This window comes from Tachysurus fulvidraco, chromosome 11, assembly GCF_022655615.1.
Source record: "Tachysurus fulvidraco isolate hzauxx_2018 chromosome 11, HZAU_PFXX_2.0, whole genome shotgun sequence".
In the NCBI taxonomy this organism is placed as follows: domain Eukaryota; kingdom Metazoa; phylum Chordata; class Actinopteri; order Siluriformes; family Bagridae; genus Tachysurus; species Tachysurus fulvidraco.
Window position 1 is genome coordinate 3,790,732 of NC_062528.1, and position 27,255 is coordinate 3,817,986.

Here is a 27,255-nt window from a genome sequence, read left to right on the forward strand (position 1 = left end):
TTTTATTCTATTTTATTTTAATTTATTTTAATTAATTAATTTGTTTGTCATTTATTTGTTTATTTTTTATTGTTATTTATTATTATTATTATTATTAATTGTTAATAGTTATTTATGTATTTATCTGCTTAAAAGCAGTTAAAAATAACTACACACACAAAAAAAATAACACTGGAATATTTGTTCTGTTAACTAATCTATACTTTTGGTTTTTCTTTATATCTGTTTCACTTCATTAAACGTACAACACTAAAAAAAAATCTAAGAGATCTGTACTAAATAGATGTGCTATCGTTTTTAAATTAATTTTAAAAAATGTATTTTTTTTATTGATTTATGCTTCACGGGGGGGGGACAATTTAAGACAGTCATATATATAGGAAGTTGTAATCTTGAATATATAATTTTTTTACGAGATTAATGCATCAGTTAGTTGCACAGTGCCAACGTGCCTGCTTCTTTGTCATGTGACACGGAATTCCTAGTCTGATTAAGCCGGATGTTGTATGTCCCGGCTTCCGGAAGGAGGAATCAGTCTGTCCGGTCTACGGACTGAAGGAGAAAGGTAAAGCCTGCCCTCTCTACAATGTTGTTATTATTTGTTTCTGTCTTTAATTATTATTATTATTATTATTTGTAATTATGAATGTAATAATTTTAATTTGAGGTTGGATATTATTGGTGTTTTGCGTGTCATATGTAGAGAAACTTATTTACTAGAAATGAATAATAATAATTATTATTATTATTGTGTGTGTGTGTGTGTGTGTGTGTGTGTGTGTGTGTGTGTGTGTGTGTGTGTGTGTGTGTGTGTGTGTGTGTGTGTGTGAGAGAGAGAGAGAGAGAGAGAGAGAGAGAGAGAGAGAGAGAGAGAGAGAGGTTATTTTCTCAGTACATAAACATATTGACTATAAAATAAAAGGATAGTGAACAAATTCTACACAAAGCTAAAAGCTGAAGTTAATTTATTACTCCTTAAAAGTCTACAATCACCACTTTTTAAACTGTTTTACCGTAAATAACAAAAATAAATTCGGTTTAATGGCCTCATTGGGGCTAGAATTAATCATCTAATAATAGTTGAATAATCAGGACGACGGATCATTATTATTATTATTATTATTATTATTATTATTATTATGATTATTATGATCGACACTTTTTTTGTACATTTTGTTTATTTATTTACTTTTAATACTTTAGATTCGCGCAGCTCAGATCTGTTTGGCTTGAAATTCTAACTAGATAATAACCTAATAACCCATGGAGGAATATTAATATTAGAGGGAAAACAAGAAGGACCGACTAAACAAACATTAAACAAACAACTTTTTTTTTTATTATTAAAAGCTTTTAATTCAGTTCCACTTGGTCATATTTCTAACATACGGTCACTTTATTTATCTCTTTATTTAATGCCTGCATTAACTACATCATTGTACTTGTGTATATAATATAAGTAAAACACGACTTTATGTTTTGGTGGTGTTTTTCTCGGTTGTCATGGACATCATCCTCATAAATAATGCTTTATAGACAAGTAGCTTTGTGGCTAATCCAGTGTCGATTAGCATAAACTCTTAAGTTTCAAACGCGTCCAAAATAAGCAACATTTTTATATCAAGTTTCAAACCAAATCAGTTTGGTTCTGTTTAACTCGGTTTTACCGACTCTACAGCTGTCACCTTTAACATTCAAGTCTAAATGTGTTTTATTGACATAAAACCTGAAGCTAACTGACGAAGCTATTCCACCCCTATTAATAGCTAGCTAGCTAACTTAGTTATTAGAGTTAGCTCTTAGCTCCTGCCTATTTTGCTTTATTTATGGCTTGATTTCAGTGACGTTGCTGCAGAATGAGGTTGTCTGTCCATGATATTTCAGTTTTTTGTTACTCTAATGCACTTTTTTTGGCTTTTCCCAGGATGACACGTCGACATGTTTAACGTTAACCCCGAATTGAAGGCCATAATTCCAGGCTAACTCGCTAATAAATCATTTCTAACACATTAGCGGTTAAAACGAGGCTGTTCTAATATACCAGGGTACAGGTTAAGGAATAACAGTGTGTAGTTACTGGCACACAATGGTATGTAATGTTTTAACACAGATTTGTGGTTTGTTCATTCTGTAGCCTTGTGACTAGCGGTGAATCGTTTGTTGAATCGGTTCTTTTTAGGAGTCGAGTAAATCGGTTCACAAGTTCACAAATTGTATCAACATGTTTGTGGCTTTTTGTATATTGGTATAATAATTAACCGTACAACGATACTTTATTTGTTTTACAGCAAATAACATTCCACGGTCTAAATTTGCTTTATTTCACATGATGTGAGTGTATATGTTGTATTTGGTTAATTTATGAACCAGTGGCTCAGACATGCAAATTGAATAATCAGTAAAAGAGCAAGTTTGCAAAAATTTATTTTGTATGTCTGACTTTTATTATGCTTCCACTTTGTGTGGTCTGTATATGTGCAGTTTGAAATGGGAAATCTTTTATCTTTTATGGCTCTTAAAATTCAAAGTTGGTCTTCACTGAGCTATAAATCATAAATGTTAAAAAAAAAATTAAACTTGCATTTTTTATTTACCATGAACAATCCATCTGTTTAAAGTGTAGTTCTTTTAAAACAAATCTAGATTATTCATTTACAAAATGGCAGAAATGAATTTATACACAATAATCCCACCACAGTACAACGTTGAATCAGATGTGATTGATTCATTTCAAATGAGTCGGTTCCCTTACTAGAACAGATCGACTCTGCCGGCTTTCAACCTGCGCGTGGTTTAGCTGAGAGTAAGCCTGGTCACGTGGTCATCTCATGTCTTCCTTCTATTTCATTCTTCTCTGGTTCTCTCTAAATCGGTTACTTACTTCCTTTCATTAATTTTGGCTATTTAATAATATGCTGTTAAATTCTGTCTTCTTTTTAGGGTTTCTTTTTCTGTTCTCTTATAAATTCCTTTTTTCTCTCATGATTGTGGTCCCTGTGGGCAGAAAATTAAACACAACAAATTAAACAGGAAAAGCATGAGTTGTAAAGAAGAATGGATAAGAATCGATTGTCTTCTGCTTCCGACAGACCCTCTTTTGGGCTATTTACGCCAAGCAGGTGGCTGACAGTTTTTGATTTTTTTTCTAAATACGTTTTCTCCACAGAAGTCAAGTCAAGACACTTTTATTGTCACATCACCACAGCACATGTGCCTTGGTGAGTGAAATTCTTAGGAGCAAACTCCAGAAATTGCAGAACAATTATACAGATAAAGATATAGATAATAAGTTGACGTGAAAATGTGCAATTTGCTCATACATATAGTCAGTACAATATGTGTGTACAATATGTAGAATTAACAAACATAATGAAATTAAGTGAAATGTGCAGTATGCTCATACAGAAAGAGACGATTAAAAGCAAGCATGGATATTGCATATCAAAAACGATGATCCATTATAAGCATCCGCCTGCTTGATAGGGAGGGTTTATGAAATTGAGTCATGTGATTTAATAAAAACAAAAAAAATAATTTGTAACGTGTTTGATTAAAAAAATAAAATCATAATTTTTTTTCCTGATTATCAATTTATAATGATTATTGTTTTTTTTTGTGTGTGTAAACACACACTTTGGTTAATAAAAAATACCTGCACATCAAAACCCCATATTTTACCCTTTTTGATGGTGATTGCATTACAGAAACAGAGTTTGTTAGCGTTCATTAGAACAGATTACTGACAAGTGACACATGAACTCTCATGTCGGTGTCTCCCCTATGGATCCAAAGGTCTCATCGGTGCACAAAGTGTTCTTCCACCATTTCCCAAGCTGCCCCACATGTGATTAGAGTCGTGTGTGTGTGTTTGTTTTTCCCAAGTATATTTTGACATTATGCAATGATCTGGTGGCTGCTGATGTACTCGGATCATTTCTGAATCTGATCTCATAAAACTGAGTTGTCATCACACTGAATTGCTTTAATGCTCACACAATCTTATGGCATTGTTTTCCCCCGTGTGATTAGCTATCTTTATTGTCCTAAACAGAAATAAAATGAGTGGCCAGATGTCTGTTATAAACTGTTTTGTTTAATATATTTGTGTTTCATTTCTCTTTCTGAAGAATTTTTCAGTAGGTGACTGAGCTCGACCTGGACGTGGATCCAGATGAAATGAATAAAGTACCAGGACCCCCGTCCTCCTCCCCACTCCCTGCACCCTCCCCTAACCTGCCCCAGGTAAAGAGGATACCAGTAAGGTTACCTAATACTTAATATAATATACAGGTGCATCTCAATAAATAAGAATGTCATAGAAATGTTCATGGACTGAAGTAGTTTAAGTCTTTGGTACTTTTAATTGTGATGATTTTGGCTCATGATCATTAAGAATGATCATTGCCAAAGAAGCTGTTCAGAGTGCTGTATCCAAGCATGTTAACAGAAAGTTGAGTGGAAGGAAAAAGTACAGAAGAAAAAGATGCACAACCGACAGAGAGAACCGCAGCTTTGAGAGGCTTGTCAAGCAAAATCGATTCAAGAATTTGGGTGAACTTCACAAGGAATGAACTGAGGCTGGGGTCAAGGCATCAAGAGCCACCACACACAGACGTGTCAAGAAATCTGGCATAAGGAATTTGACAGTTGTCGAATTCCTCTTGTTAAGCCACTCCTGAACCACAGACAACGTCAGAGGCGTTTTAGCTGGGCTAAAAAAATGGCGAAGAACTGGACTGTTGCCCAGTGGTCCAAAGTCCTCTTTTCAGATGAGAGCAAGTTTTGTATTTCATTTGGAAACCAAGGTCATAGAGTCTGGAGGAAGGGTGGAGAAGCTCATAGCCCAAGTTGATTGAAGTCCAGTTTCCACAGTCTGTGATGATTTGGGGTGCAATGTCATCTGCTGGTGTTGCCCCACTGTGTTTTTTTGAAAACCAAAGTCACAGCACCCGTTTACCGAGAATGTTTATGTTCCTTCTGCTGAGCAGCTTTTTAAAGATGCTGATTTCATATTTCAGCAGGATTTGTCACCTGCCCACATTGCCAAAAGCACCAAAAGTTGGTTAAATGACCATGGTGTTGGTGTGTTTAACTGGCCAGTAAACTCACCAGACCTGAACCCTATAAAAAATCTATTGTTTATTGTCAAGAGGAAAATGAGAAACAAGAGACCAAAAAAATCCAGATGAGCTGAAGGCCACAGTCAAAGAAACCTGGGCTTCCACACCACCTCAGCAGTGCCACAGACTGATCACCTCCATCCCACACTGAATTGAGGCAGTAATTAACACAAAAGGAGCCCCAACCAAGTATTGAGTACATATACTGTAAATAAACATAATTTCCGAAGGCAAACAATTAACTAAAAATGTTTATTTTTTGGTCTTATGAAGTATTTGAATTTTTTGAGATAGTAAATTGGTGGATTTTTGTTAAATATGAGCCAAAATAATCACAAATAAAAGTACAAAAGACTTAAACTTGTACTGAATTAATATAATACACAAATTTCACTATTTGAGTTGAATTACTGAAAGAAATGAACTTTTCCACGACATTCTAATTTATGGAGATGCACCTGTAGATCTGGCCAGATGTTTCCTGACAGGTGTAAATAGATTCACATCATAACCTCATACTTCAGTATAATCCACCTATTTCTCATCCCCAGCCTAACTTCTCACTTACTCCTCCCCCATCTATGGTTTTTGCTACACCTACTCCTCCTCCAATGAACCCTACAGCCCAGACCCGACAGGTAGGTCACTGAAAACATCACAGGTGCTTCAAAGAATCATTTACATTGTCAGCTGCATTAACAAATCAATCAAAAAATTAGGTGAATTAAGGAATCAATCAATTAGTTAATTGATTGCCTTAAATAATCAGTTTAGAATAAATTGTATGCATTAAAGAATCAGGCGCAGTATTTAATCAGTTAAAGGTTTCCATGTGTTAAAGGATCAATTAAGAATCAGGTGCATCATAGAATTAATTGGCGTTTCACATGCATTAAAACATCAAGCTCATTAAAGTATCCGTTAAAGATTAAAGTATCAGGTGTGTTAAAGAATCAATTCAAGAATCGAATGCATTGAATCTATTAAACTATTTAAGTAAAAAAAAATTGTGTTAAAAAATAAGTTAATCCGAGTGTGTCAGAGAATCATTCTTTGCATTGTTCACTGTTACGCAGTATTATTGTTTTTTTTCTTTCAATATTGTTGGTGTTTGACAGAAAGCACAAACACCGGTCCATGAAAATGAAGCTCCTGTTACTTGTTATTGTGAACTCAATCTTGTGTTGGTTTCATTGTTCTTTACAATAAACACAGAATGTCTCTGGGTTTGTGTGAAAATCAATTATGAAATAAATAACGTCTGTCTCTGTTTAGCCGTTCTACCCTGTTCGGCCCACATTACCCACAAACCCTGCTCGAGCCCAGGCAAGCTCCGCCCCACGGCCCATCCCTCCACCACACGGGACACACAGCCCTCACGTCTTCCAGCCAGGCTCCCAGATGATGATGATCCCAACGCAGCCAATCAGCTTTTCTAACTCACAGGGGCCCGCCTACTACATTCCCGGCCAGGTGAGTCCTGATCTCAATCCCTGTGTGTTTAATGCTAGTAAAACTAGTGCATCTTCTCAGGGTTTTTTTTTTTTTTTTGTAATTGTGTGATTTCTGTAAAATGGGGAATAAGCATTTGGCCCAATCAGGATTATATTGTTTGGCTAAAGCTTATTATCTGAAGACAAATAAAAAAATCTTAGATTACATGAGGTGTAGGCTTAGGTAAAGTCTAACAATATAGAGAGAATATTTTCTGGTGCTAACCATTCTTATCCTTTTTCTTTCTTTCAGTATCGCCCCTCATATGTTTCTCCTCAGCAGTATCAGGTCGCAGGTTCTCCAAACTTTTATCCTGGAAGCAGTCCTGCTGAGTACGGTGTGTACTCACCCTACCCCCCCACTTCACACACACACACACACATATATACAGGAACATGGTAGTGTACAATTATGCAACAAATTAATAGCTCATTAAACTTATGAGAGAACTATATTGAAGAATCAGATGCATTTGGAATCGCATTAAATGTTATTGATATTTTTGAATTATTATTTGAATGTTAGTTTAATTCCTTAATAGTATTTATTCAGTAATACAGTGTTACAGTGAGTGCATTCTAAATGTATGGAATAAAATCACTGTCAATAATAATCGTACGTAATTCAAAGCATTTGTGTGTAAATTTGAATTTTGCGGAGTTGGATCCCAAAATCTACGGCCACGACAGTTTACAGATACGAGATTTTGTGTGTTTGTTCAATACAACTCCAAAATGTACCAACGCTTGTTTTCACAACACCTCTTTTTCACACACGAAAACGGTCTGCGAAACAACTGTCAAAAATACGTCATCACGTTCACAGGCATTACTATCCGAGGGAAGATGAATCGATTCCACGAAGTGCGCATGCTCCCCGCCCTCTTAAACCACTGGCGCCGAAATGGCGGGTTAGTTATCACTAATAACAGAGAGGAGTAATATTACAGATATAGGTTAACTATAGTAAGTAAGATTAGCTCTCAGAGTAAGGTTACATTAGGTGCTTAAAGAATACAGCTGATTAGGAGGTCATCACTGCAGTCTGTAGCGTGATGAGATAGGCCTACATAAAAGACACCCACACACACACACACACACACACCTCACACCTAGCCATTTCCTGCTGCACTGACTGCCCATTTGACTTGGACATTCTTTCCTGTGCTGACTGTCCACTGATATTGGACTGGTTCCCCATTTTCTGTTGTCCAACACTTACGGTGTTGGTCAACATCGACACCAGATTCTGGGCTGAGTGCAAGATGTCACCTAATGGAACCTGATAAACAATAAAATATGACTTTAACACTTAAGCAGTGAACACATATTACATGACCTGTGTATTCCAGTGCATGTACACAGCTGTTAGTAAGTTAACACTTAAAATTGCTAATTCTTTTATGTAGGCCTATCTCATCACGCTACAGACTGCAGTGATGACCTCCAGCTGTATTCTTTAAGCACCTAATGTAACCTTACTCTGAGAGCTAATCTTACTTACTTATTAGTGATAACTAACCCTTAAACATGTCCGAATTTGGAAGGAAAAAACAACTTACCTGAGACGATGAGTGAGCGCTTGGCTGCTGATCCGCCATTTTGGCGCCGGTGGTTTAAAAGAGGGCGGGGAGCATGCGCACTTCGTGGAATCGATAGTAATGCCTGTGAACGTGATGACGTATTTTTGACATTGTTTCGCAGACCGTTTTCGTGTGTGAAAAAGAGGTGTTGTGAAAACAAGCGTTGTGTGTATAAACTGTTATAGTCGTACATTTTGGAGTTGTATTTGAACAAACACGCAAAATCTCGTATCTGTAAACTGTCGTGGCCGTAGATTTTGGGATCCAACTCCGCAAAAATTAAAATTTACACACAAATGCTTTGAATTACGTTCGATTATTATTGACAGTGTTTTTATTCCATATAAATGAATTATAATCTCATTTGTATGATCACATTACTTGCTTTACCCTCCAGGCCACTAGCAGGTGCTGATGTTTTTTCTTATGATTTAAATTAAAGTTGTCAGTCATGTGGCAGCCGGTATGATGAGCATGTAAATGCGTGCACACTTTCACGTGGAGTTATTTTTATCAGGTTGCTGAGGGATGCATGCGTGCACGCACACCACACACACACACACACACACACACCACACACACAGAGCAGAAAATGCCAGCCCTCTCGTCTCTGAAGATCAAATCTCTCACTCCTGGTGGATCACTCAGGACTAACTGAGACAGAGAGCAGAGAGAGAGGGAAAGATAGTTAGGAATAGTTAGGATAGCTGTGAAAGTAAGAGAGAGAGAGAGCGGAGAGGATGGGGAACAAAGCTTCCAGCAGCGTTACTAATGGTACGTCTCTGTGTCTGTATGTCTTCTACACGTTCACCAGTCCTCTCGCTTTTTCTTAGTCTTCTCCTCCTTTTCTCTGACTTGTTTCTTAGGCTTTAGTTAAATCCTTTTCAAAAACACTCTCCCTGTCTGTCTGTCTCCTCCTGTCTGTCTCGCTTCGTCTCATTGGTTTCATTCTGTGTCTGTCACACACACGCGCACACGCCCTCCTTCTCTCCATGTGTGATTATGACTAAATATAGTCTTGAGTTTTTGCTGCTCCACACTGTGGCCTCCACCGCATCAGGTTGTTTGTGTGTGTGTCTGAAAGAGAGAGAGGAATACATAGAGAAATTTATTTTTATATATATATATATATATATATATATACACACACACACACACAGTGGGGCTCGAAAGTTTGGGCACCCCAGGTAATTTTTATTAATGTGCATAAAGAAGCCAAGAAAAGATGGAAAAATCTTCATCAAATTACAGATTAAACATTCTTATAATATGTCAAAAAAGATTTTATTTCCATCATTTGTATTTTCAAAATAGGGAAAAAAAGTGTTTCTTCAAAAAAAAGTTTGGGCACCCTGCAGAGTTACCTTGTACTGCCCCCTTTGGCAAGTATCACAGCTTGTAAACGCTTTTTGTAGCCAGCCAAGAGTCTTTCCATTCTTGTTTGAGGTATCTTCGCCCATTCTTCCTTACAAAAGTCTGCCAGTTGTTTGAGATTTCTGGCCTGTCTGTCACACACTGCTCTTTTAAGGTCTATCCATAGATTTTCAATTATGTTGAGGTCAGGAGATTGTGAAGGCCATGGCAAAACCTTCAGTTTATGCCTCTTGATGTAATCCACCATGGATTTTGAGGTGTGTTTAGGATCATTATCTATTTGTAGAAGCCATCTTCTCTTTACCTTCAGCTTCTTCACAGATGGCATTTTTCCTTCTACTCGTGAAATGTTCCCTGTGCCACTGACTGCAATACAACCTCAAAGCATGATTGATCCACCCCCATGCTTAACAGTTGGACAGAGGTTCTTTTCATTAATTTCTGTGCCCTTTCTTCTCCAAACGTACCTTTGCTCATTCCGGCCAAAAAGTTCTATTTTAACCTCATCGGAGTTTCCAAAATGGCTTGTCTATATGTTCATTTGCAAACGTCAAACGCTGATTTTTGTAGTGAGGACGTAGAAGAGGTTTTCTTCTGATGACTCTACCACCAAGACCATATTTGTACAAGTATCTCCTTATAGTGGAATGGTGTACCACAACTCCAGTGTCTGCCAGATCTTTCTGGAGGGATCGTGCAGCCAAACGTGGGTTTTGACTTGCTTTTCTCACAATCCTGTGAGCTGTTCTTTCTGTCTATTTTTCTTGGTCTTCCAGATCTTGCTTTAACGTCCACTGTTCCTGATGATTGCCATTTCTTAATTACATTCCGAACAGAGGATATTGGCATCTGAAAACGCTTTGCTATTTTCTTATAGCCTTCTCCTGCTTTGTGAGCGTCAACTATTTTCAGTTTTCTAGACAACTGCTTAGAAGAACCCGTGGTGCTGATTGTTGGAGCAAGGTCAGATGAGTCTGTGCATTTAAAACCTTTGAGATTGACATCACCTGGTCTTTCCAGACAATGATTGAGAACAATCCATGACAGTGTCAGGTCACAGCTTTAGAAAGGGGGCGATGCATGTTATAAACGCTGCAGGGTGCCCAAACTTTTGCAGACACCATTTTTTTGTTTTCTGTTATTTTGAAAGTATAAATGATGGAAATAAAAGAATGTTTATTGATGTAACTGTAATTTGAAGATTTTTGAAGATTTTTTTCCATCTTTTCTTGTTTTGTTTTTTTGTGCATATCAATACAAACTTTTACCTGGGGTGCCCAAACTTTCAAGCCCCACTGTGTGTGTGTGTGTTTATATATCAGTACACGTCACACTTTTAATTAAAAAAAAAAAAAAGTATTTTCAAACTGGTAATTTTCCCAAATAATAAATGTCAAAACCACATGAAACTTTGTGGTAACACCCCAAAAATCTAATTTCTTGTTAAACATGCAGATAAAGTTGTAAACGGACAAACAAAAAGATTTAAACTTCGCCAAGCTGTATTTGTTCCATCTTGCTATACTGTAAAAGGTTTCTCTTTTTTATATGTTTAAAATAAACACATCTGACATCATGAATCTAATGAAACTTAAACAATGATTTATACACTTTGTTTAACCTCCGTGACCTGCAGTCTATTGAATATTCCGATGTTCGTTAAACATCCCGTTCCAGATTTATTTCTCCTTTTGCTGATTTTATTGTACGTTGTTGCTGATATAATAAACCCCACTCTTGTGGGAAAGGCTTTGCACTAGATTTTGGAGCGTGGCTCTGGGGGTTTGTGATCACTGATGCTCGTCTGGCTGAATGAGTTCAGGCACTGATGATGGGTAAGGAGGTCTTTGGTGCTGTCAGTGTTCCAGCTCATCCCAAATGTGTTTAGCTGGGTTGTGTACAGGACACTCGAGTTCTCACATTGTGCACAGGGGTATATGTTTGTGCTAAAGCTCACACAAGCATTCTGTACAGTTGTGTGCTTGCAAATCTGTAGAGAGGGGTGCACATATTTTTTTTTTAATATACAGAACACACATTTTATATACGGTAATCCCTCGTCACTTCGCGGTTCAAGTTTCGCGGCCTCGGTGCATCTTTGATTTTTTTTTTTTTTTTTTTAAAGATTATTCATTGAAAAATAAAAACTGTTCCCCAGGATGTCAGACAAAGAGAGAAACTCTCTCAGAGCCTTTGTACATACCTACAGGCACTCAGACAAGGCACGTGATTGGCCCCCGGCACGAGATCTGAGCTGATTGGCTGCGCATCATCGCATCCCCTCCCAGCTTCTTCCCTTGTTGTGTCTCGCCACTCTCGTTCACGCTGTCAACTGTGTCTCGCGTATTGTGTTTTCGTTAAGCCCTTACAATGCTACTGTCATTAGTGAGTGTAGAACACCATAATACGTATCGTATGAGAGAGAGAGAGAGTGTGAATGTATAATAAGGTTTTATAGTTAAAGTAAAATATATATACAAAGTATAAATATACATATTTTAAACATTTTGTACCCACACACACACATACGGAAATTCTTAGGGGGGGCACTCCTACTTCGCGGATTTTCACCTATCGCAAGGGGTTCCGGTCCCCATTAACCGCGATAAACGAGGGATCACTGTATATATATAATGTGTATATATATGTGGGTAAAATGTCATGATTGTGCCCCAATTGTTTATACTGTGTTGTAGCTGGAGCTTACTACCAAACTCAGCCCCAGTTCACGCCTCCTGTAGCCACGGCACCTGTCCTCATGAACCCCGCCCCCCAGCAACAACAAGCCCCGCCTCCTCCACAGCATGCAGCACCGGCCAAACGGGAACGCAAACCGGTGAGCATCTGTCATCCACTTCTGTTATGCGTTACTGCACAACTTCTCTGCACACGTGAAATTTGAAGTCTTTGATCGGTCATAATCTTAATGTGCTAGTAAGTAATAATGCTCTAGTCTTTTCTCTGTAGTCCATGCGGGTCCAGTGTTGGTGCAGGTTTTTTAAGCAAAAGCCACAACTGAGTCTCTTTAAAGCCAAGATTGAAGCGACTGATTGAACAAGTGGAATCAGCTGTGGCTCCTGCTTGATTGGTATGCAAACCTGCACCCACACCTTGCAGATAAGCTTGGACACCCATGCGCCAAACCTGGATCTGTAGTCATTTTAATGCTCTAATCTTTGATCTGTAGTCATTTTAATGCTCCAGTCTTTGATCTGTTGTACTTGTAACATGATTGTCTTTTATCAATTGTTATTAATGCTCCAGTCTTTGATCTGTTGTAATTGTAACGTGATTGTCTTTGATCAATTGTTATTAATGCTCCAGTCTTTGATCTGTTGTAATTGTAACGTGATTGTCTTTGATCAATTGTTATTAATGCTCCAGTCTTTGATCTGTAGTCATTTTAATGTTCCAGTTTTTGATCTGTTGTTATTAATGCTCCAGTCTTTGATCTGTTGTAATTGTAACATGATTGTCTTTGACCTGTTGTTATTAATGCTCCAGTCTTTGATCTGTTGTAATTGTAACGTGATTGTCTTTGATCAATTGTTATTAATGCTCCAGTCTTTGATCTGTTGTTATTAATGCTCAAGTCTTTGATCTGTTGTAATTGTAACGTGATTGTCTTTGATCAGTTGTTATTAATGCTCTAGTCTTTCATCTGTAGCAGTAACAATGCGTTAGTGTTTGATCTGTAGTTATTCTACTCTAGTCTTTGAGCTCTGGTCATTTTACTAGCATCTGTAGTACTGTACCGGCGCTTGTCTATTATACGTTAGTCTTTTATCTCTAGTATTCTTATTACTCCAGATGTTTTTAGACTCTTGCTGCCCTGGATGGCAAATCTCTGGTGAAATGGCATGATTCAGTCAAGTTTATTAATGTTCTGCATGGTTGCCTGTTTATTTAAAATTCTTTAAAAGCACCAATGCAGTTTTTTAATCTCTTGAGCAAATGCTGCGCTACTTGTATGAATGTGGTGTTTTTGGGGATGGACGTGCAGCTGGTAGACTTTTAACTGGGTGAACTTTGACCCACTGGACAATCACAACCCTGATCGCCATCCCCCCTCTGAATGCTGCCTGAAGTGTGTTATTGCTGCGGAACAAGAAGAGGGAGAAACGAAGGTACACGAGTGACAGAACAGGGAGGAAAACTGGGGGGGATAAAGTGTGTGTGTGTGTGTGTGTGTGGGGGGGGGCAAGCTGTCATGATACTGCACAGTCATGCTACCATTATAGGCATTTACTGTCTATGGTGTGTGTGTGTGTGTTTGAGAAGGACAAGTCAGCACAGCTTAGCAGCTCCACGTGGCTCGACTCCCTTTCCCGCCCACTCTCTGTCCCGGAAGGGGAATATCCTCCCCATATTTGCCCCTCTCTCTCTCTCTCTCTCTCTGTGTCTGTCTGTCTCTCACTCAGTGGGTGTGTACACATTCCATGGCACTCGTTTCACAAGACCTCTCTCTCCCGTTTTACACTCTGTCTAATTTTTCTCTGTGTGCCTCTCTGCGCCTGCGTGTGTGGTTGAGCATGTGAGAGAGCTTGAAGGCTTAGGGTGTGTGTGTGGTGTGTGTGATATATTTTGGTGAGGGCATGTGTGTGTACACAGTCGGGCTGGGTTTGGACTCTGGCTCGAGGACTAGACAGGCCTTCAGGCCTTTAGCGCAGCTAGCAAATGTGCTGGCTCATGCTTGTGTGTTTGTGAAAACTATTGGGTCAAGCTTTTCACACACTGGAGTTAGGTAAGATGAACAAACAGCTGCTGGATTTCTGTGTGTTTTAGCCTTTTCTCTGACTTTATGTAGTTTGTCTGTGTGAGAGAGAGAATGCACAGAATAACTCTAACTGGACTCGCTCAACTCCTCGGCAATCCTCCTTTCCTTTCTCTCTTTTTCTTTATCATTTGTTCACTCTCACTCGTTATTTTTATTTTTTTAAATCCGTGCACAAGAGGAAGGTTAATACTATCTTTCCACGCAGATAAGGATACGAGACCCTAATCAAGGAGGCCGAGACATCACTGAAGAGATCATGTCTGGGGGCCGAAGCGCCTCCACCCCTACACCTCCACAGGTAACGCTCTCTTTCATTACATAGAAAAAGCCAGTGAAACGCTGCAACTTTGACTAATGTCATTCGAAAAAATGGACACAGACATCTTGCAAGAGTGCTTCTTTTTATCATTTAACAAATCTCTTTTTTTCTTTTCTTTTTCTTTCTCCATCCTAGTCGGCCCTGACGATGTCAGACGGCGAAGCCATCACACAGTCGAATGGTGAGAAAGCCCCGCCTCCTGTCACAGCAGCCAGGGGAGGTAAGGAGGGTATCACTGTGTGCATTTTGTAATGATTAACACTCCCCCACACAGCTGGTAGTTTCTCAGTCTGGTGCCACGTACCAGTTTCACTACCATCTGCCTTTAGTTTTAGTCTTTGCTTTAATCGTATCTCTTATTTTTCAGCCTTCATATTTTTCTTCCTTTCTTTATTCTAAACGCACACCACACAATTTAGCCAGAATTTCCAAGACGTCATTTTCTTAGTCTGCCAATACGCTCTGATGGTTTTAGTATTGTTTGAAATCCTTTCTACGACGTTGTGCCTATGACATGTGGCAAGAGCTTCGATTGAGCATCAGCCAATAGATTCCGAAAGATTCGGACTGGAAATGTGTCAGCAGTTCCCTGAATGCAGTTTGTCATGTTTGTGTTTGTGTAGGAGGGCAGTGACAAAATGTAAACAAATTAATCTGACTTCTGTGTTTGATCCTGCGTTAGAATCTGGCCAGGTGAAATGCAAACAGCTGTTAAGAACAGCAAAGATGAACAGTTCTTGCTGCCTTTGTCTTTAAAACTAAAAACTAATTTTTGTTGTTCTAGACGACCTGGTAAAACCTGTAGTATCCCTAGAGTTCCCCATTCCCCCAGGGGAAATCCCTATCCCAGATGCTCCGCCCACTCCCCCTCCCACCAGCCCAATCAGTGACACAGTTGATGCCCCACCTCCTACCATGGATAAAGCCACACAACTCAAAGATGCAAAACAGCAGGAGCTGAAATCCTCATCAACTGCGGTTCCTTCTTGCGGTTCTACAGAGAATGGGGCAGGACCGGCAACAGTTTCTGTACTTCTTCCGGCTTCAGGAGCTGACCCAGCACTGGAGTCGCCAATCGCACAGCCAGAGGAGCTGCAGTTTGTAAACGGTTTAACCGCAGATGCCAACAGAGACGTCAGCCCTCTTGCTGAGCCTGACATCACAAAAGAGGCTCCACCTGTTTTCGAGGAATTCTCAACACGGACTACCAAAGTTGTCTCTCCTGTCCTCAAGGAAACCCCCGCTCAGGTTGTCAGCGAGACACCACCACTCCTAGATGTCAAAGAAACTTCTGTCTCAAGTGTCAAAGAAACACCAGCTCCTATCCCAACACCTACTCCTGTTGTCACAGAAACCCCATCTCTGATTGCCAAGGATACCCCGTTATCAGCTGTGAAGGAGATCCCTGCACCAATTGCCAAGGAACCCCCCCCTCCTGTTGTCCCGGAGGCTCTGGTTGCAAAGGAGATGCCTCCTCCAGTTGCCACAGAAACAACCGAGCCTGTTGTCAAAGAAACCATTATTGAGGATCCTTGTCCTGTTGCTAAGGAGACCCCAGAACCAATCGACAAAGAAACCCGAAGTCCTGCTGCGCCTGTGTCTGTTGCTAAAGCAGCACCACCTTCTCCTCCTACTCTTGCTGAGGAACAAGAGGACACGCCCCCTGCACAAACAACTGCCCCAGACAGCACTATGCAAGGTAAAAAGGATTCTAATAATTGAACTGGTAGCAAATAGTTTTTGTGATGATGCTTTTATGTAGTTTGACCCTTCTTTTTTTTCTTCAAGCAGCCGTTTCTGTGCCAAAAAAGAAGAGGAAGTTGAAGGACCTAAACAAGAAGGAGACTGGTGATGTGCTGGATGCCTTTAAAGAGGTGTGTGCACGTGCATGTCTGCGTGCGTGACCGTGTCTGCTTGTGTGTGCATGTGTGTGTTGACAAATATTCATTTATATCATAACTCACCCCATCTAAATTAGCCACCACCAAAGCCAGAGCCCATGCCTCTGACAAAATCAGAGCAGGCTGAACCTGCCCCTGTAGCTCCACCCCCTGTAGAAGACATGGAAGAGACATGGGAAGAGAAGGAAGACAAGCTTGATGCTGAAAACCTCCAACGACGGAGTCCGGCACCGGCCACGCCCACCGAGCAGAAGTACCAGTACAAACAGGGTGTGTGTTACTAAAAATCGCACATTCCTTTAGTTAGTATGCTACTCTCCCGTTATATTCGTTAAATTCTTGTAAAAACATTGGGTGTGTGATGGAATTTGTCTTTCTCTGGTCCCCACAGAACAGTGGAAACCTCTGAACCCTGAGGAGAAGAAGAAATATGATCGAGTGTTTCTGCTGGGCTTCCAGTTCATCAGCGCTAGCATGCACAAACCAGAAGGGCTACCGCAAATCAGCGACGTGGTGCTGGATAAGGTACGGTGTGTACACGTGTGTTCCCACACACACATACACACACAGTAAGTAGGTGTTTTACATTTTAAGACACCCATAATTTGTTTTCTCATTATCATATCATTGAGCATATTGAATAATAAACGTGCTTTGCTTGCCATGTTAAATTATATTTGGGTGCCTGCCATTGGTGCTCATGTAAGACATTTAACGCTAATTTCATCTGGCTGTTTTTTTATTCTCACGCTTTATGCTCTCGCTCTCGCTCTCTCTCTCTAGGTGAATAAAACTCCTCTGCGGCCATTAGACTTGAGCAGGATGAACTGTGGTCCAGACTTCACACCTTCATTCGCTAATTTGGGAAGACAGCCAGTTGGGGGGCGTGGCCCGGTCAGTCTCTCCACCAATCACAGCTTGAATAACATGTAGCATTACACATGTAGAACTGAAGAAAGGCCCCTGTTATATACTCTTGTTATTCCTCTGCTTATCTTATCACCTCCATATTATTTAATTTCTTGTTTTATTTCCATCACTCTGTCTATGTCCAGGCTATGGGTTTGCCGGGACCCAGGCGCTCAGGTCAGTCCAGTTCCCGTAAGGAACCGAGGAAGATCGTCCTGTCTGGCGTGTCCTTGAATGATGATATTCATCTGAGCAAGGCAGAGAATGCGTGGCGACGTGGTGGTGGTGGAGGAGTTGAAGTCGATGACGCAGAGACTTCAAAGACACGGGAGCTACTGCGACGTGTGCGAGGCGTCCTGAATAAACTGACCCCTCAGATGTTCCAGCCACTGATGAAACAGATCACAGACATGACCATTGACACAGAGGAGAGGCTAAAGGGTGTGATCGACCTCGTGTTCGAGAAGGCCATCTCTGAGCCCAATTTCTCTGTCGCGTACGCTAACATGTGCCGATGCCTCATGGGGGTGTGTGTCTGTGTGTCTTTTTATAAAGTAGACACCACTTCATTTTCTTAATCTGGGAGTCAACATCACAGAACGTAGAATGATCTCTCTGTCTGTCTCCGTCTCTGTCTCTGTAGTTGAAAGTGCCGACTTCCGATAAGCCCAATGTCATGGTGAATTTCCGAAAGCTTCTGTTAAATCGTTGCCAGAAAGAATTCGAGAAGGACAAGGATGATGACGAGATCTTTGAGAAGAAACAAAAGGAGCTGGATGCTGCCACTGAGGTATGCGCGCACACACACACACACACACAAACACACTCGTACTTCACTGAAAGCACATTTTATTGCATGGTTTACATGATTGTCAGGACAGTATTATGCACTGCTACTGAGTATATTGTGGACTTTGTGCAATACTGAACACCACTTGTGGACTGTGACACATGGAGTATTGTAGGTTATTGTGCAGTGCTGTAAAGTATTGTTGTGTGGTATTGACTTTTTATATGAGTACAAAAAACTCATCCTTTACTTCTGACTCTATTTATTTGTTATTTCTTTTTTTTCCTTCCCCTCTGCAGGAGGATGTCCGACAGCATCTGAAGGAGGAGCTAGAAGAGGCAAAGGACACGGCACGGCGGCGCTCGCTCGGCAACATCAAGTTCATTGGCGAGCTGTTCAAGCTGAAGATGCTTACGGAGAACATCATGCATGACTGCGTGGTCAAACTGCTGAAAAACCACGACGAGGAGAGCCTGGAGTGTCTGTGCAGACTGCTGTCCACCATCGGCAAGGACCTGGACTTCGAGAAGGCCAGGGTAACACACACACACACACAAAGAATAGTAAAAATAATAAAAAGTAATCTAAGATAACCACCAGATTAATAGAGTGCTTCAGGCCTGAAAGCTAAGTTGTTTTTTTTTTTTTTTGTTGTTTTTTTTTTCCAGCCTCGCATGGATCAGTATTTTACCCAGATGGGGAAGATCATTAAAGAGAGGAAGACATCGTCCAGAATCCGATTCATGCTTCAGGACGTCATCGATCTGAGACGGGTGAATAATATAGATATTATAATTACTAAGAAGTCTTCAAAACATTTTCTAAAACTTAAGATACAAAAAATTTACAAAATTAGAAAAACGGTTGCAAAAAAAATAAAGAACAAAACCTGAATTTGAATTAATAGATGTATTGGAATACCAATAAAGGACATTAGGGAATTGCGCTGCGTGTGCGTGTGTGTGTGTGTGTGTGTGTGTGTGTGTGTGTGCACTGTTACACTGCACCATAAGCCCTCACAGGTGTCCATCTCTTTCTGATATCCAATCGGCTTCTTCATACCACTGCATTAGGTTCTGCCCCTCGTTCTGCTTTCTTGTTTCTCTAATTTATATTTTATATTAGTGTGCAGTCCTTCAGCTGTATATAAATGTGTGTATATTTGATGTGTGTGGAGTTCCTGTCGGCCTTATCTCTGTCATTGACCTTTGTCTCACCCACACACACACACACACACACACACCAGCTTCTTAGAAACAACCAAAGTTTCATTTCTGTGGAAGGGCTAGAGTGACTAGTGACTTCACAGTCTCTAGCACTTACACAGAAATGAAACTTTATGTAAACTCTGCTTAAGTGTGTGTGTGTGTGTGTGTGTGTGTGTGTGTGTGTGTGTGTGTGTGTGTGTGTGTGTGTGTGTAAGATTACAGATGGGTGTTGTCAGTAAATTTCAGCCTACTGATTATTTTTTTTGTTTCTTTACATTCCATATTTTCTGGGAAATTTGTTCTTTCACAGATTTCTATTAATTTTATTTTATTTTTTTCATATAGCAGACCTTTGGGATTTTCCGTGCGTTTTTCATTTGAGAACTGACTTTTTTTTTTTTATAAACCTAATTCAGGTAGGTGGTTATGAGCATTTTAGCTTTGAAATGATACAAATGCCTTAGTGGTTGTGTGCTGAATGTATATAGAACTCTTGTAGTAATTCAGTAATTAAATTGTTAAACAGCCCAAACCTTTTTGGGCCACGTTTCAGGCTAGCTGTGTTATTTCTTTTTATTTACATAGAAATCATTATGAAAATAGACTTTCCAGAACTCGATTTCTGGTGTTAAAAATATTGCCCTCTTCTGTGCAGGGGTGGTACTGACACGAAACTGTACTGACGGGAAGCATCCGGGTTGGGATTATCTTCTCTCAGATCTAACGCTGTGTTGACTTAACTCTAAAGTGGGAATTCAGAATTTAGATGACTGTTTTATCTTGGCCACAATCTAACTGAATAAGCTTGGTGATTTGTGTAGTTAGTGATGTTTATCTACTTCTGTGTAGTCCGTGTTGTTGTCACTTGAGGAATTTGCAGTTAAAGACACATTCCTAAATTTCAGATTAGGACTTCTGTGTGGAAAGGCGTTCTCTTTGTTTATTTCTCTAGTCAGATGTCCGACTTAAGAGCTTAAATCGAGCGTACTAACACACTACACTACTGTAAACTCAAGAGTAGCACAGTTACCAGAAATATCAGGAACTCACTTTCTTGTTTACGATTGCTTATCCCCTATTTTAGAATAACTGGGTGCCCAGGCGGGGAGATCAGGGCCCTAAGACAATCGAGCAGATCCACAAGGACGCAGAGATGGAGGAGCAGCGAGAGCAGGTTAAAGTCCAACAGCAGCTCCTCTCCAAGAAGGATGTACGAGGACCTGTCGGAGGAGGTGTGACCCTGGGCCCTCGAGGTGCTGGCCCTGCCTCACACCGGGGCAACCCACCACCAGACGACGGCTGGAACACGGTTCCCATTTCCACCAAGAACCGGCCCATTGACACCAGTCGCCTCAGCAAGATCACCAAGGTATCACCTCAGTTAGGATTATTAGTTATCATCATTAGTAGTTGATTGGTTTATAGCCATTATTATGTTTCCTAGTAAGAGGAACTTCCATTATTTTCGATGGTGATCTTCTCTGTTCATCACCACCATCCTGTCTGGTCATAAGGTCTTTATTTACTTTTCTAGACAGGTTTAAACGAACGTTTGTTCGTTCTAATACGCTACTGTTGCTATAGTAACAGCGCAGTTACAGGGACTTGTACAGTGAATGATTTCCTGATAGTAAACACATTAAGAAAACTGTTAATATATTAATATAAAACGCATTTAATACTGAGACTTCAGTATTCATTTTCTAACATTACGAGTTTTCCATTTCCAGATTCTCTGTAACACTTTTTTTTTTCTTTGGAATTACATATTATAATGAATATATCAGATACTATTGAATATACATATTAACATACTAATTAACAAACTGCTATAATTCTGATGTCCCAGCCTGGATCACTGGACTTTAACAACCAGCTACTTGCACCTGGTGGCAAAGGATCTTGGGGCAGCTGGGGAAAAGGGAGCAGTGGAGGCTCTGGGGTTAAACCCAGTGGTGATGGTGCAGCTCAAGACTCGAGCCGTACAAGCACACTGAATCGCTTCTCCGCCCTCCAGCAGCCTCCCTCCTCCTCCTCCTCCTCCTCATCTTCCTCCAACATGGACACAGACCGAAGAATCCCACAAAGGTCAGAGATCATGCTCTTTCTTCACCCTCTAGACATTCTCTCAGCAAGCAATCTCAACTTTCTAATAGAGTTAGAGCAGTGAGATAAGAGGATTCTGGACTTTATCTGGAATCAACCTTTAATTTTTCTTTCACTGTACAGGAACAGCTTGAGTAGAGAGCGTGGCGACCGTGGTGACCGTCTTGAACGTGGTTCAGACCGAAACCGACCCAGCATCAGTAAGCGCAGCTTCAGCCGAGAAAAAGATGAGTGGGAGCAGAGACCGGTCGAGACGGTACGGCGAGTCACCAGCATGACTGATGAGCGAGAACGAGCGAGAGAGCGTGAACGAGAGAGAGAGCGTGAACGAGCACCCAGCAAAGACAACGGTCAGTATCCTCACAACGGTGTTTAATTTTTTATATGACACAATTTTATATGGCACAATCCTTACATGAATTATTCTCCAAAAACAGCAAATCCCAAACTGCTTTTAGTTGCATTTAACCTGCAAAACTTTAACTATTCTATCCTGAAGATATCAGAAATCTTCAAGACTTTATAAAGCACTGACACTGGAGACTCATTCCATCAATGATAAATAAACCTCTGACTGAAAACATCACCATGTCGACACATACAAATCCCTGGGAATGAGGAGTCACTATGGAAACAGTTACGTTTTTAACGGGTGCCTTGATATAAACCTGAATCACAGCCGGAGCTACAGAAATTCAATGGTCTGGGATCTCGTATGCAAATCAGACACAACGATCCAAAGAATTTCATTAGAATCTTGTATTTACCAGAAATGCACATTAAACCAATATTATACAGTGATGTGTACATTTAAGGACAGACAGGCCACACCCACAATCAACATGACACTTGAACTCCGCTACATATCTATCTCGTAACACACAGACACAGTTACCTCATGTTGATACTTTATAATGTCATTACGTGTGTGTAGTGAGGAGAGAACCTGTTTCCACACCACCTCCTGCTCCGTCTAAACCGGCTCTAAGCCCTGAGGAACTCGAAAAGAAATCCACTGCTATCATTGAGGAGTACTTGCACATTAATGACATGAAGGTACACACACACAAACACACACACACACACACACACACACACAGCAATTTTGACTGGAAATAACAACATTGTCTAACTTGAACCTTTATGCACTGATGTATAGGCGTGATTATCAACGCAACCAACTGCTGCCTAATGCTAGCCTGACATTAAGCCTGATAATCAATTAGCAAATTGTTTTTGTTGAATGATATAAAAGTTTATACGCACACTTAAAACTTATACAGCATTACATGAAGGCTGGCACATACAACGTTGGTGTGGTGTCCTGTCATCCAACAGGAGGCGTTGCAGTGTGTGAGCGAGATGAACTCTGCCTCACTGCTCTACCTGTTTGTGAGGACTGGAATTGAGTCGACTCTGGAGCGCAGCACTATCGCCAGAGAGCACATGGGCTTACTACTACACCAACTCGTCAAAGCTGGAATGCTGTCTGAGCAGCAGTACTACAAAGGGTGTGTGTGTGTGTGTGCATGTGTGTGCATGTGTCTACTGAGGTTATTAGTAAAGGTAAACATTTAGCAGTATAACAGTTTTATTTAGAAGCGTTAGTAATTATCGATGGAATGTCCTCAGAAGGATAAAGTGTTTGTGTGGATGTTTGTGCACGTGTGTGTGTTTGAGACTTGTCAGTGGAAGACTTCAAATGTGTTTTAGAGACAATAAAAGATCGATGTTGATGGTAAAAATGTACATATATGGTATAATTTCTCTTGTGTGTGTTTGTTTTCAGCCTGATGGAGGTGCTGGAGGTGGCTGAGGACATGGCTATTGATGTGCCTCATATCTGGGTTTACCTGGCTGAACTGATCACTCCCCTGCTGCATGAGGGTGGGATTTCCATGGGCTCACTCTTTAGGTGAGTCACACAGTTCAACATATTTTCACAAGACAGCGTGACTGAGCATGCAGCAGGAAAATCGACTACATTGTGACTTATGATTTACAGGGAAGTGTCTAAGCCCCTGGTACCTATTGGCAAAGCTGGAGATCTACTAGCACACCTCCTCACCCTGCTCTGCAAAGGAATGGTATGTTCTCTGTGTGTGTGTGTGTGTGAGAGAGAGAGAGAGAGAGAGAGAGAGAGAGAATCAGTGAATATAATCGTGTATTCATTATAAACACTTCTCTTTATATGTACAGAGCCATAAGAAGGTTGGAGACATGTGGAGGGAGGCGGGGCTTAGCTGGAAGGACTTCCTGTCTGAGGATGAAGACGTGAATAAGTTTGTGACTGAGAAGGTTTGATCAAGAAATCACTTCCTTATTACCTCCCCTGTTCCTTATCTATTCTCACTCTCATTCCTTCAATTCTTGTCATTCTTTGCTTTCTCAATTGCTCTTGTCTCTATGATGTTTAACGGATGGGCTAAAACTTTAATGGTGTGTTTATGTACGTTCATGTAGGGAGTGGACTACACACTGGGGGAGGGGTATGGAAAAGTTGGTAGCAGTAGGAAATCACTGAGTACGGAAGAGCTTTCGAAACAGATGGACCAACTGTTGCAGGACAAATCCGACAACCAGCACATATTCAACTGGGTGGAGGTAGTGTGTGTGTGTGTGTGTGTGTGTGTGTGTGTGTAAATCTGTGAAAATAATGGTATAACCTTGATGTGTGAATTTCATGGGTGACATCACTTTGCTCTTTCAGGCAAACCTGGATGAGCAGCAGGTTTCGTCGAATACCTTCGTTCGAGCTCTGATGTCCTCTGTGTGTCAGGCTGCTATCATTTGTGAGTCGTGTAATAAATCTTTCTTTTCTAGCCAGTTAAGTAACACACAAACCTCTTTTATGTACATTTATTATAAATCTCTCTCTCTCTTACTGTGAACAGGCGAAACTCCGTATAAAGTTGACTCTAAAAAGATTTCCCAGAGGGCCAAGCTGCTCCAGCGCTACATTAAGGATGAGCAGAAGGAGCTGCAGGCACTTTATGCATTACAGAGCCTCATGGTGCAGATGGAGCAGCCGCCAAGTGAGTGTGTCTCATACACCTAATGGGTGTGGCATAATATTCTTATGAGTACACTTGATTGATATTTACATTTAGATAAGTGGGAATTATGAGTTGGAATTTTGGAATTCTAACCAAACCAAGAACTGAGACATGATCAGGCCACTTTTACGAGCATGTGTGTGTGGAACGAGTGACATCAGCCAAGTAATTGTGGAGGGAGGAGTCAAGGTTGTGGGTTTGAGTCTCGGGCTGGCCATGACTGATGTGTAGTTCCATTCCTTGTGAAGTTCACCCAAATTCTTGAATCGATTTTGCTTGACAAGCCTCTCAAAGCTCTCTCAGGTTCTCTCAGTCGGTTGTGCATCTTTTTCTTCCGCACTTTCTGTTAACATGCTTGGATACTGCACTCTGTGAACAGTTTCTTTGGCAATGAATGTTTGTGGCTTCCCCTCCTCGTGAAGGGTGTCAATGATTGCCTTCTGGACAATTGTCAGATCACAGTCTTCCCCTGATTGTGTAGCGTAGTGAACCAAATTGAGAGCCATTTTGATGGCTCAGGAAACCTTTGCAGGTGTTTTGAGTTGGTTAGATGATTGGCATGTCACCATAATTCTAATTTTTTGCGATTTTTTTTTGTGAGCCACAGTTAAAAGTACAAAAGACTTGAACTACTTTAGGCACACCAATACGTTTTCAAATGAACATGGACATGGCCTTAGTCTGTGTGTACTGAATTTATATAATGCACACGTTTTACTATTTGAGTTGAATTACTGAAATAAATGAACTTTTTCACGACATTCTAATTTATTGAGATGCGCCTGTATACAAGTCTTTTTTTAATGCTTTCTGGTACATTGTGAATGTTACTAATCTTGAATTTTATTTACATTTTTTGCATGTTTAGACTTATTGCGGATGTTTTTCGACATACTCTACGACGAGGACATCATTAAGGAGGATGGATTCTACAAGTGGGAGTCAAGCAAAGATCCAGCCGAGCAGCAAGGCAAGGGCGTTGCCCTCAAATCAGTCACCGCCTTTTTTACATGGCTCCGTGAAGCTGAGGACGAATCAGACAACAGCTAAACAGCCCTGGCTCCTTTCACAAGTTTCCACTCTTGTGGGAGTTTGAACAAGATGCAATTTTGAGCATGGATGAAAATTTGAATTTCAGATCAAATGTTTGCCCTGGTTTTATGCTATTGAATGATTTTTGATCCAAAACTTTAATGAAAATGACATAATTCACCACAAGGATAAAGTCATCTGAAGATCTTGTTCCGTTATAGTCTCTGTGGTTTTTGACATCAGCTTGGTGTCAATAAACTCTGCCTACACTTTGCCTACAGTGTGTCGCTACACCAGCATGAGTATCAAAAGCTGCTCAGAGCTCTATATTTTTTTAAACCCTTCAAGTACCATGTTGAGAGAAACTCTATACCTTGTGCTGGAGAATGAAGTGCTGTGTTTATTATTCTTTTTTTTTTTTTTCCATTTTTCCTGCCACCTGATTTTGTTAAACAGGGCAAAGAAAACAGAATCCAGAGCTGTGATTGGGTGGTCTTAAAAGGAGGAAATGAACTGCTTCCTAATAGCTCTGTGTGATGAAGAAGAGGGGGAAAAAGCAATGGAGGCTGAACTTTGTCTTTTCTTTTTTAGCTGCTGCTGCTGCTGAGGGGGGCGGAGTTACACTAACCGTCACCCTGAACTTGTCTGATTTAACTTTGTTTAAAAAAAAAAAAGGACAAAAAAAAGAGGACAAAAAAACTGGTTGGCTGAATTCGTGTGAAGGCTGTAGTGCATTTTATAAAATACAATCAATACTAAAACCTAGAAAAAAAATTAAGATATTTACTATAAGAAAGGCAAAAGTGTTAAAAAATAAATAAATAAGGAAGACAAAAACAGTGTGAAAAGCCCTTTCTGCTAATAACACATTTCAGGAGAGTCCTGTAAATATTTAGTTTATTGATTGTTTTTGTTTAAAATTTTCAATAATAAAAATGCTAACTTTAATGTTTCATTTTGTTTTTCCTTTTTCCCTGTATAGCTGAAACCACTTTTTCAAAAAAATATTCCTTTGTAAAATGATTCATTACAAGAAATTTGCATTTATATATATATATATATATATATATATATATATATATATATATATATATATATATATACACACACATTTTTTTTTAAGAGACAGATTATTTTACATTTAAAAACAATTGAATGCTATCCCAGTTCTTGAAAACTATTGTTGCGATCTATTTGGTTGGGATTTGGCCATTATTGGGACCCTTAGAAAGAAGATGAAGACATAAGTGTTGAGGTAAGAGGTGTTTATTGTAAATGACGACCCAATTTGACAATGTGAAATTGTTTTTTACTCATGATGCCTGTTTAGATTAGATTAGATTCAACTTTGTCATTGTGCAAGGTACATGTACAGAGCCAATGAAATGCAGTTAGCATCTAACCAGAAGTGCATAGATGGCTTATTTACAAGTGGCAGTGTAATAAATAAGGGTATGAGGTTATACAGAAGGTGTAGTAATATGTACATATAACTGAATAAGGGTTTATATAGTGTGGTTTTTATATAAGTATGATACAGTATGAAGTGGTATGGCAGATATAGCTGTACAAAAGGAATGTCATTAT

General features: G+C 40.0%; 1 protein-coding gene across 7 annotated transcripts; it reads left to right on the forward strand.

Moving 5' to 3' along the window:
* The first annotated feature begins 428 nt into the window (after positions 1–428).
* On the forward strand, positions 429–26,616 carry wu:fb16f03 (eukaryotic translation initiation factor 4 gamma 1). 7 transcript variants are annotated; one of them, XM_027138757.2, is made up of 30 exons: positions 495–565; positions 3,167–3,218; positions 4,128–4,242; positions 5,672–5,758; positions 6,396–6,593; positions 6,867–6,951; positions 12,267–12,406; positions 14,553–14,645; positions 14,802–14,886; positions 15,451–16,365; positions 16,455–16,540; positions 16,645–16,837; positions 16,959–17,092; positions 17,351–17,461; positions 17,623–18,003; positions 18,120–18,266; positions 18,566–18,802; positions 18,935–19,039; positions 20,559–20,843; positions 21,324–21,562; positions 21,704–21,930; positions 22,515–22,636; positions 22,919–23,091; positions 23,370–23,495; positions 23,586–23,667; positions 23,780–23,878; positions 24,044–24,184; positions 24,291–24,372; positions 24,475–24,615; positions 25,505–26,616. In XM_027138757.2, exons 3-30 carry the CDS (start codon positions 4,177–4,179, stop codon positions 25,684–25,686), a joined length of 4,962 nt encoding a protein of 1,653 aa, XP_026994558.1. In that variant the 5' UTR covers positions 495–565; positions 3,167–3,218; positions 4,128–4,176; the 3' UTR covers positions 25,687–26,616. The 7 variants fall into 7 exon arrangements, with proteins under 7 accessions (XP_026994556.1, XP_026994558.1, XP_047676426.1 ...); XM_027138755.2 differs by lacking the exon at positions 3,167–3,218 and having other exon boundaries at positions 429–565; XM_047820470.1 differs by lacking the exon at positions 495–565 and having other exon boundaries at positions 3,161–3,218; positions 16,458–16,540.
* Positions 26,617–27,255: the final 639 nt, after the last annotated feature.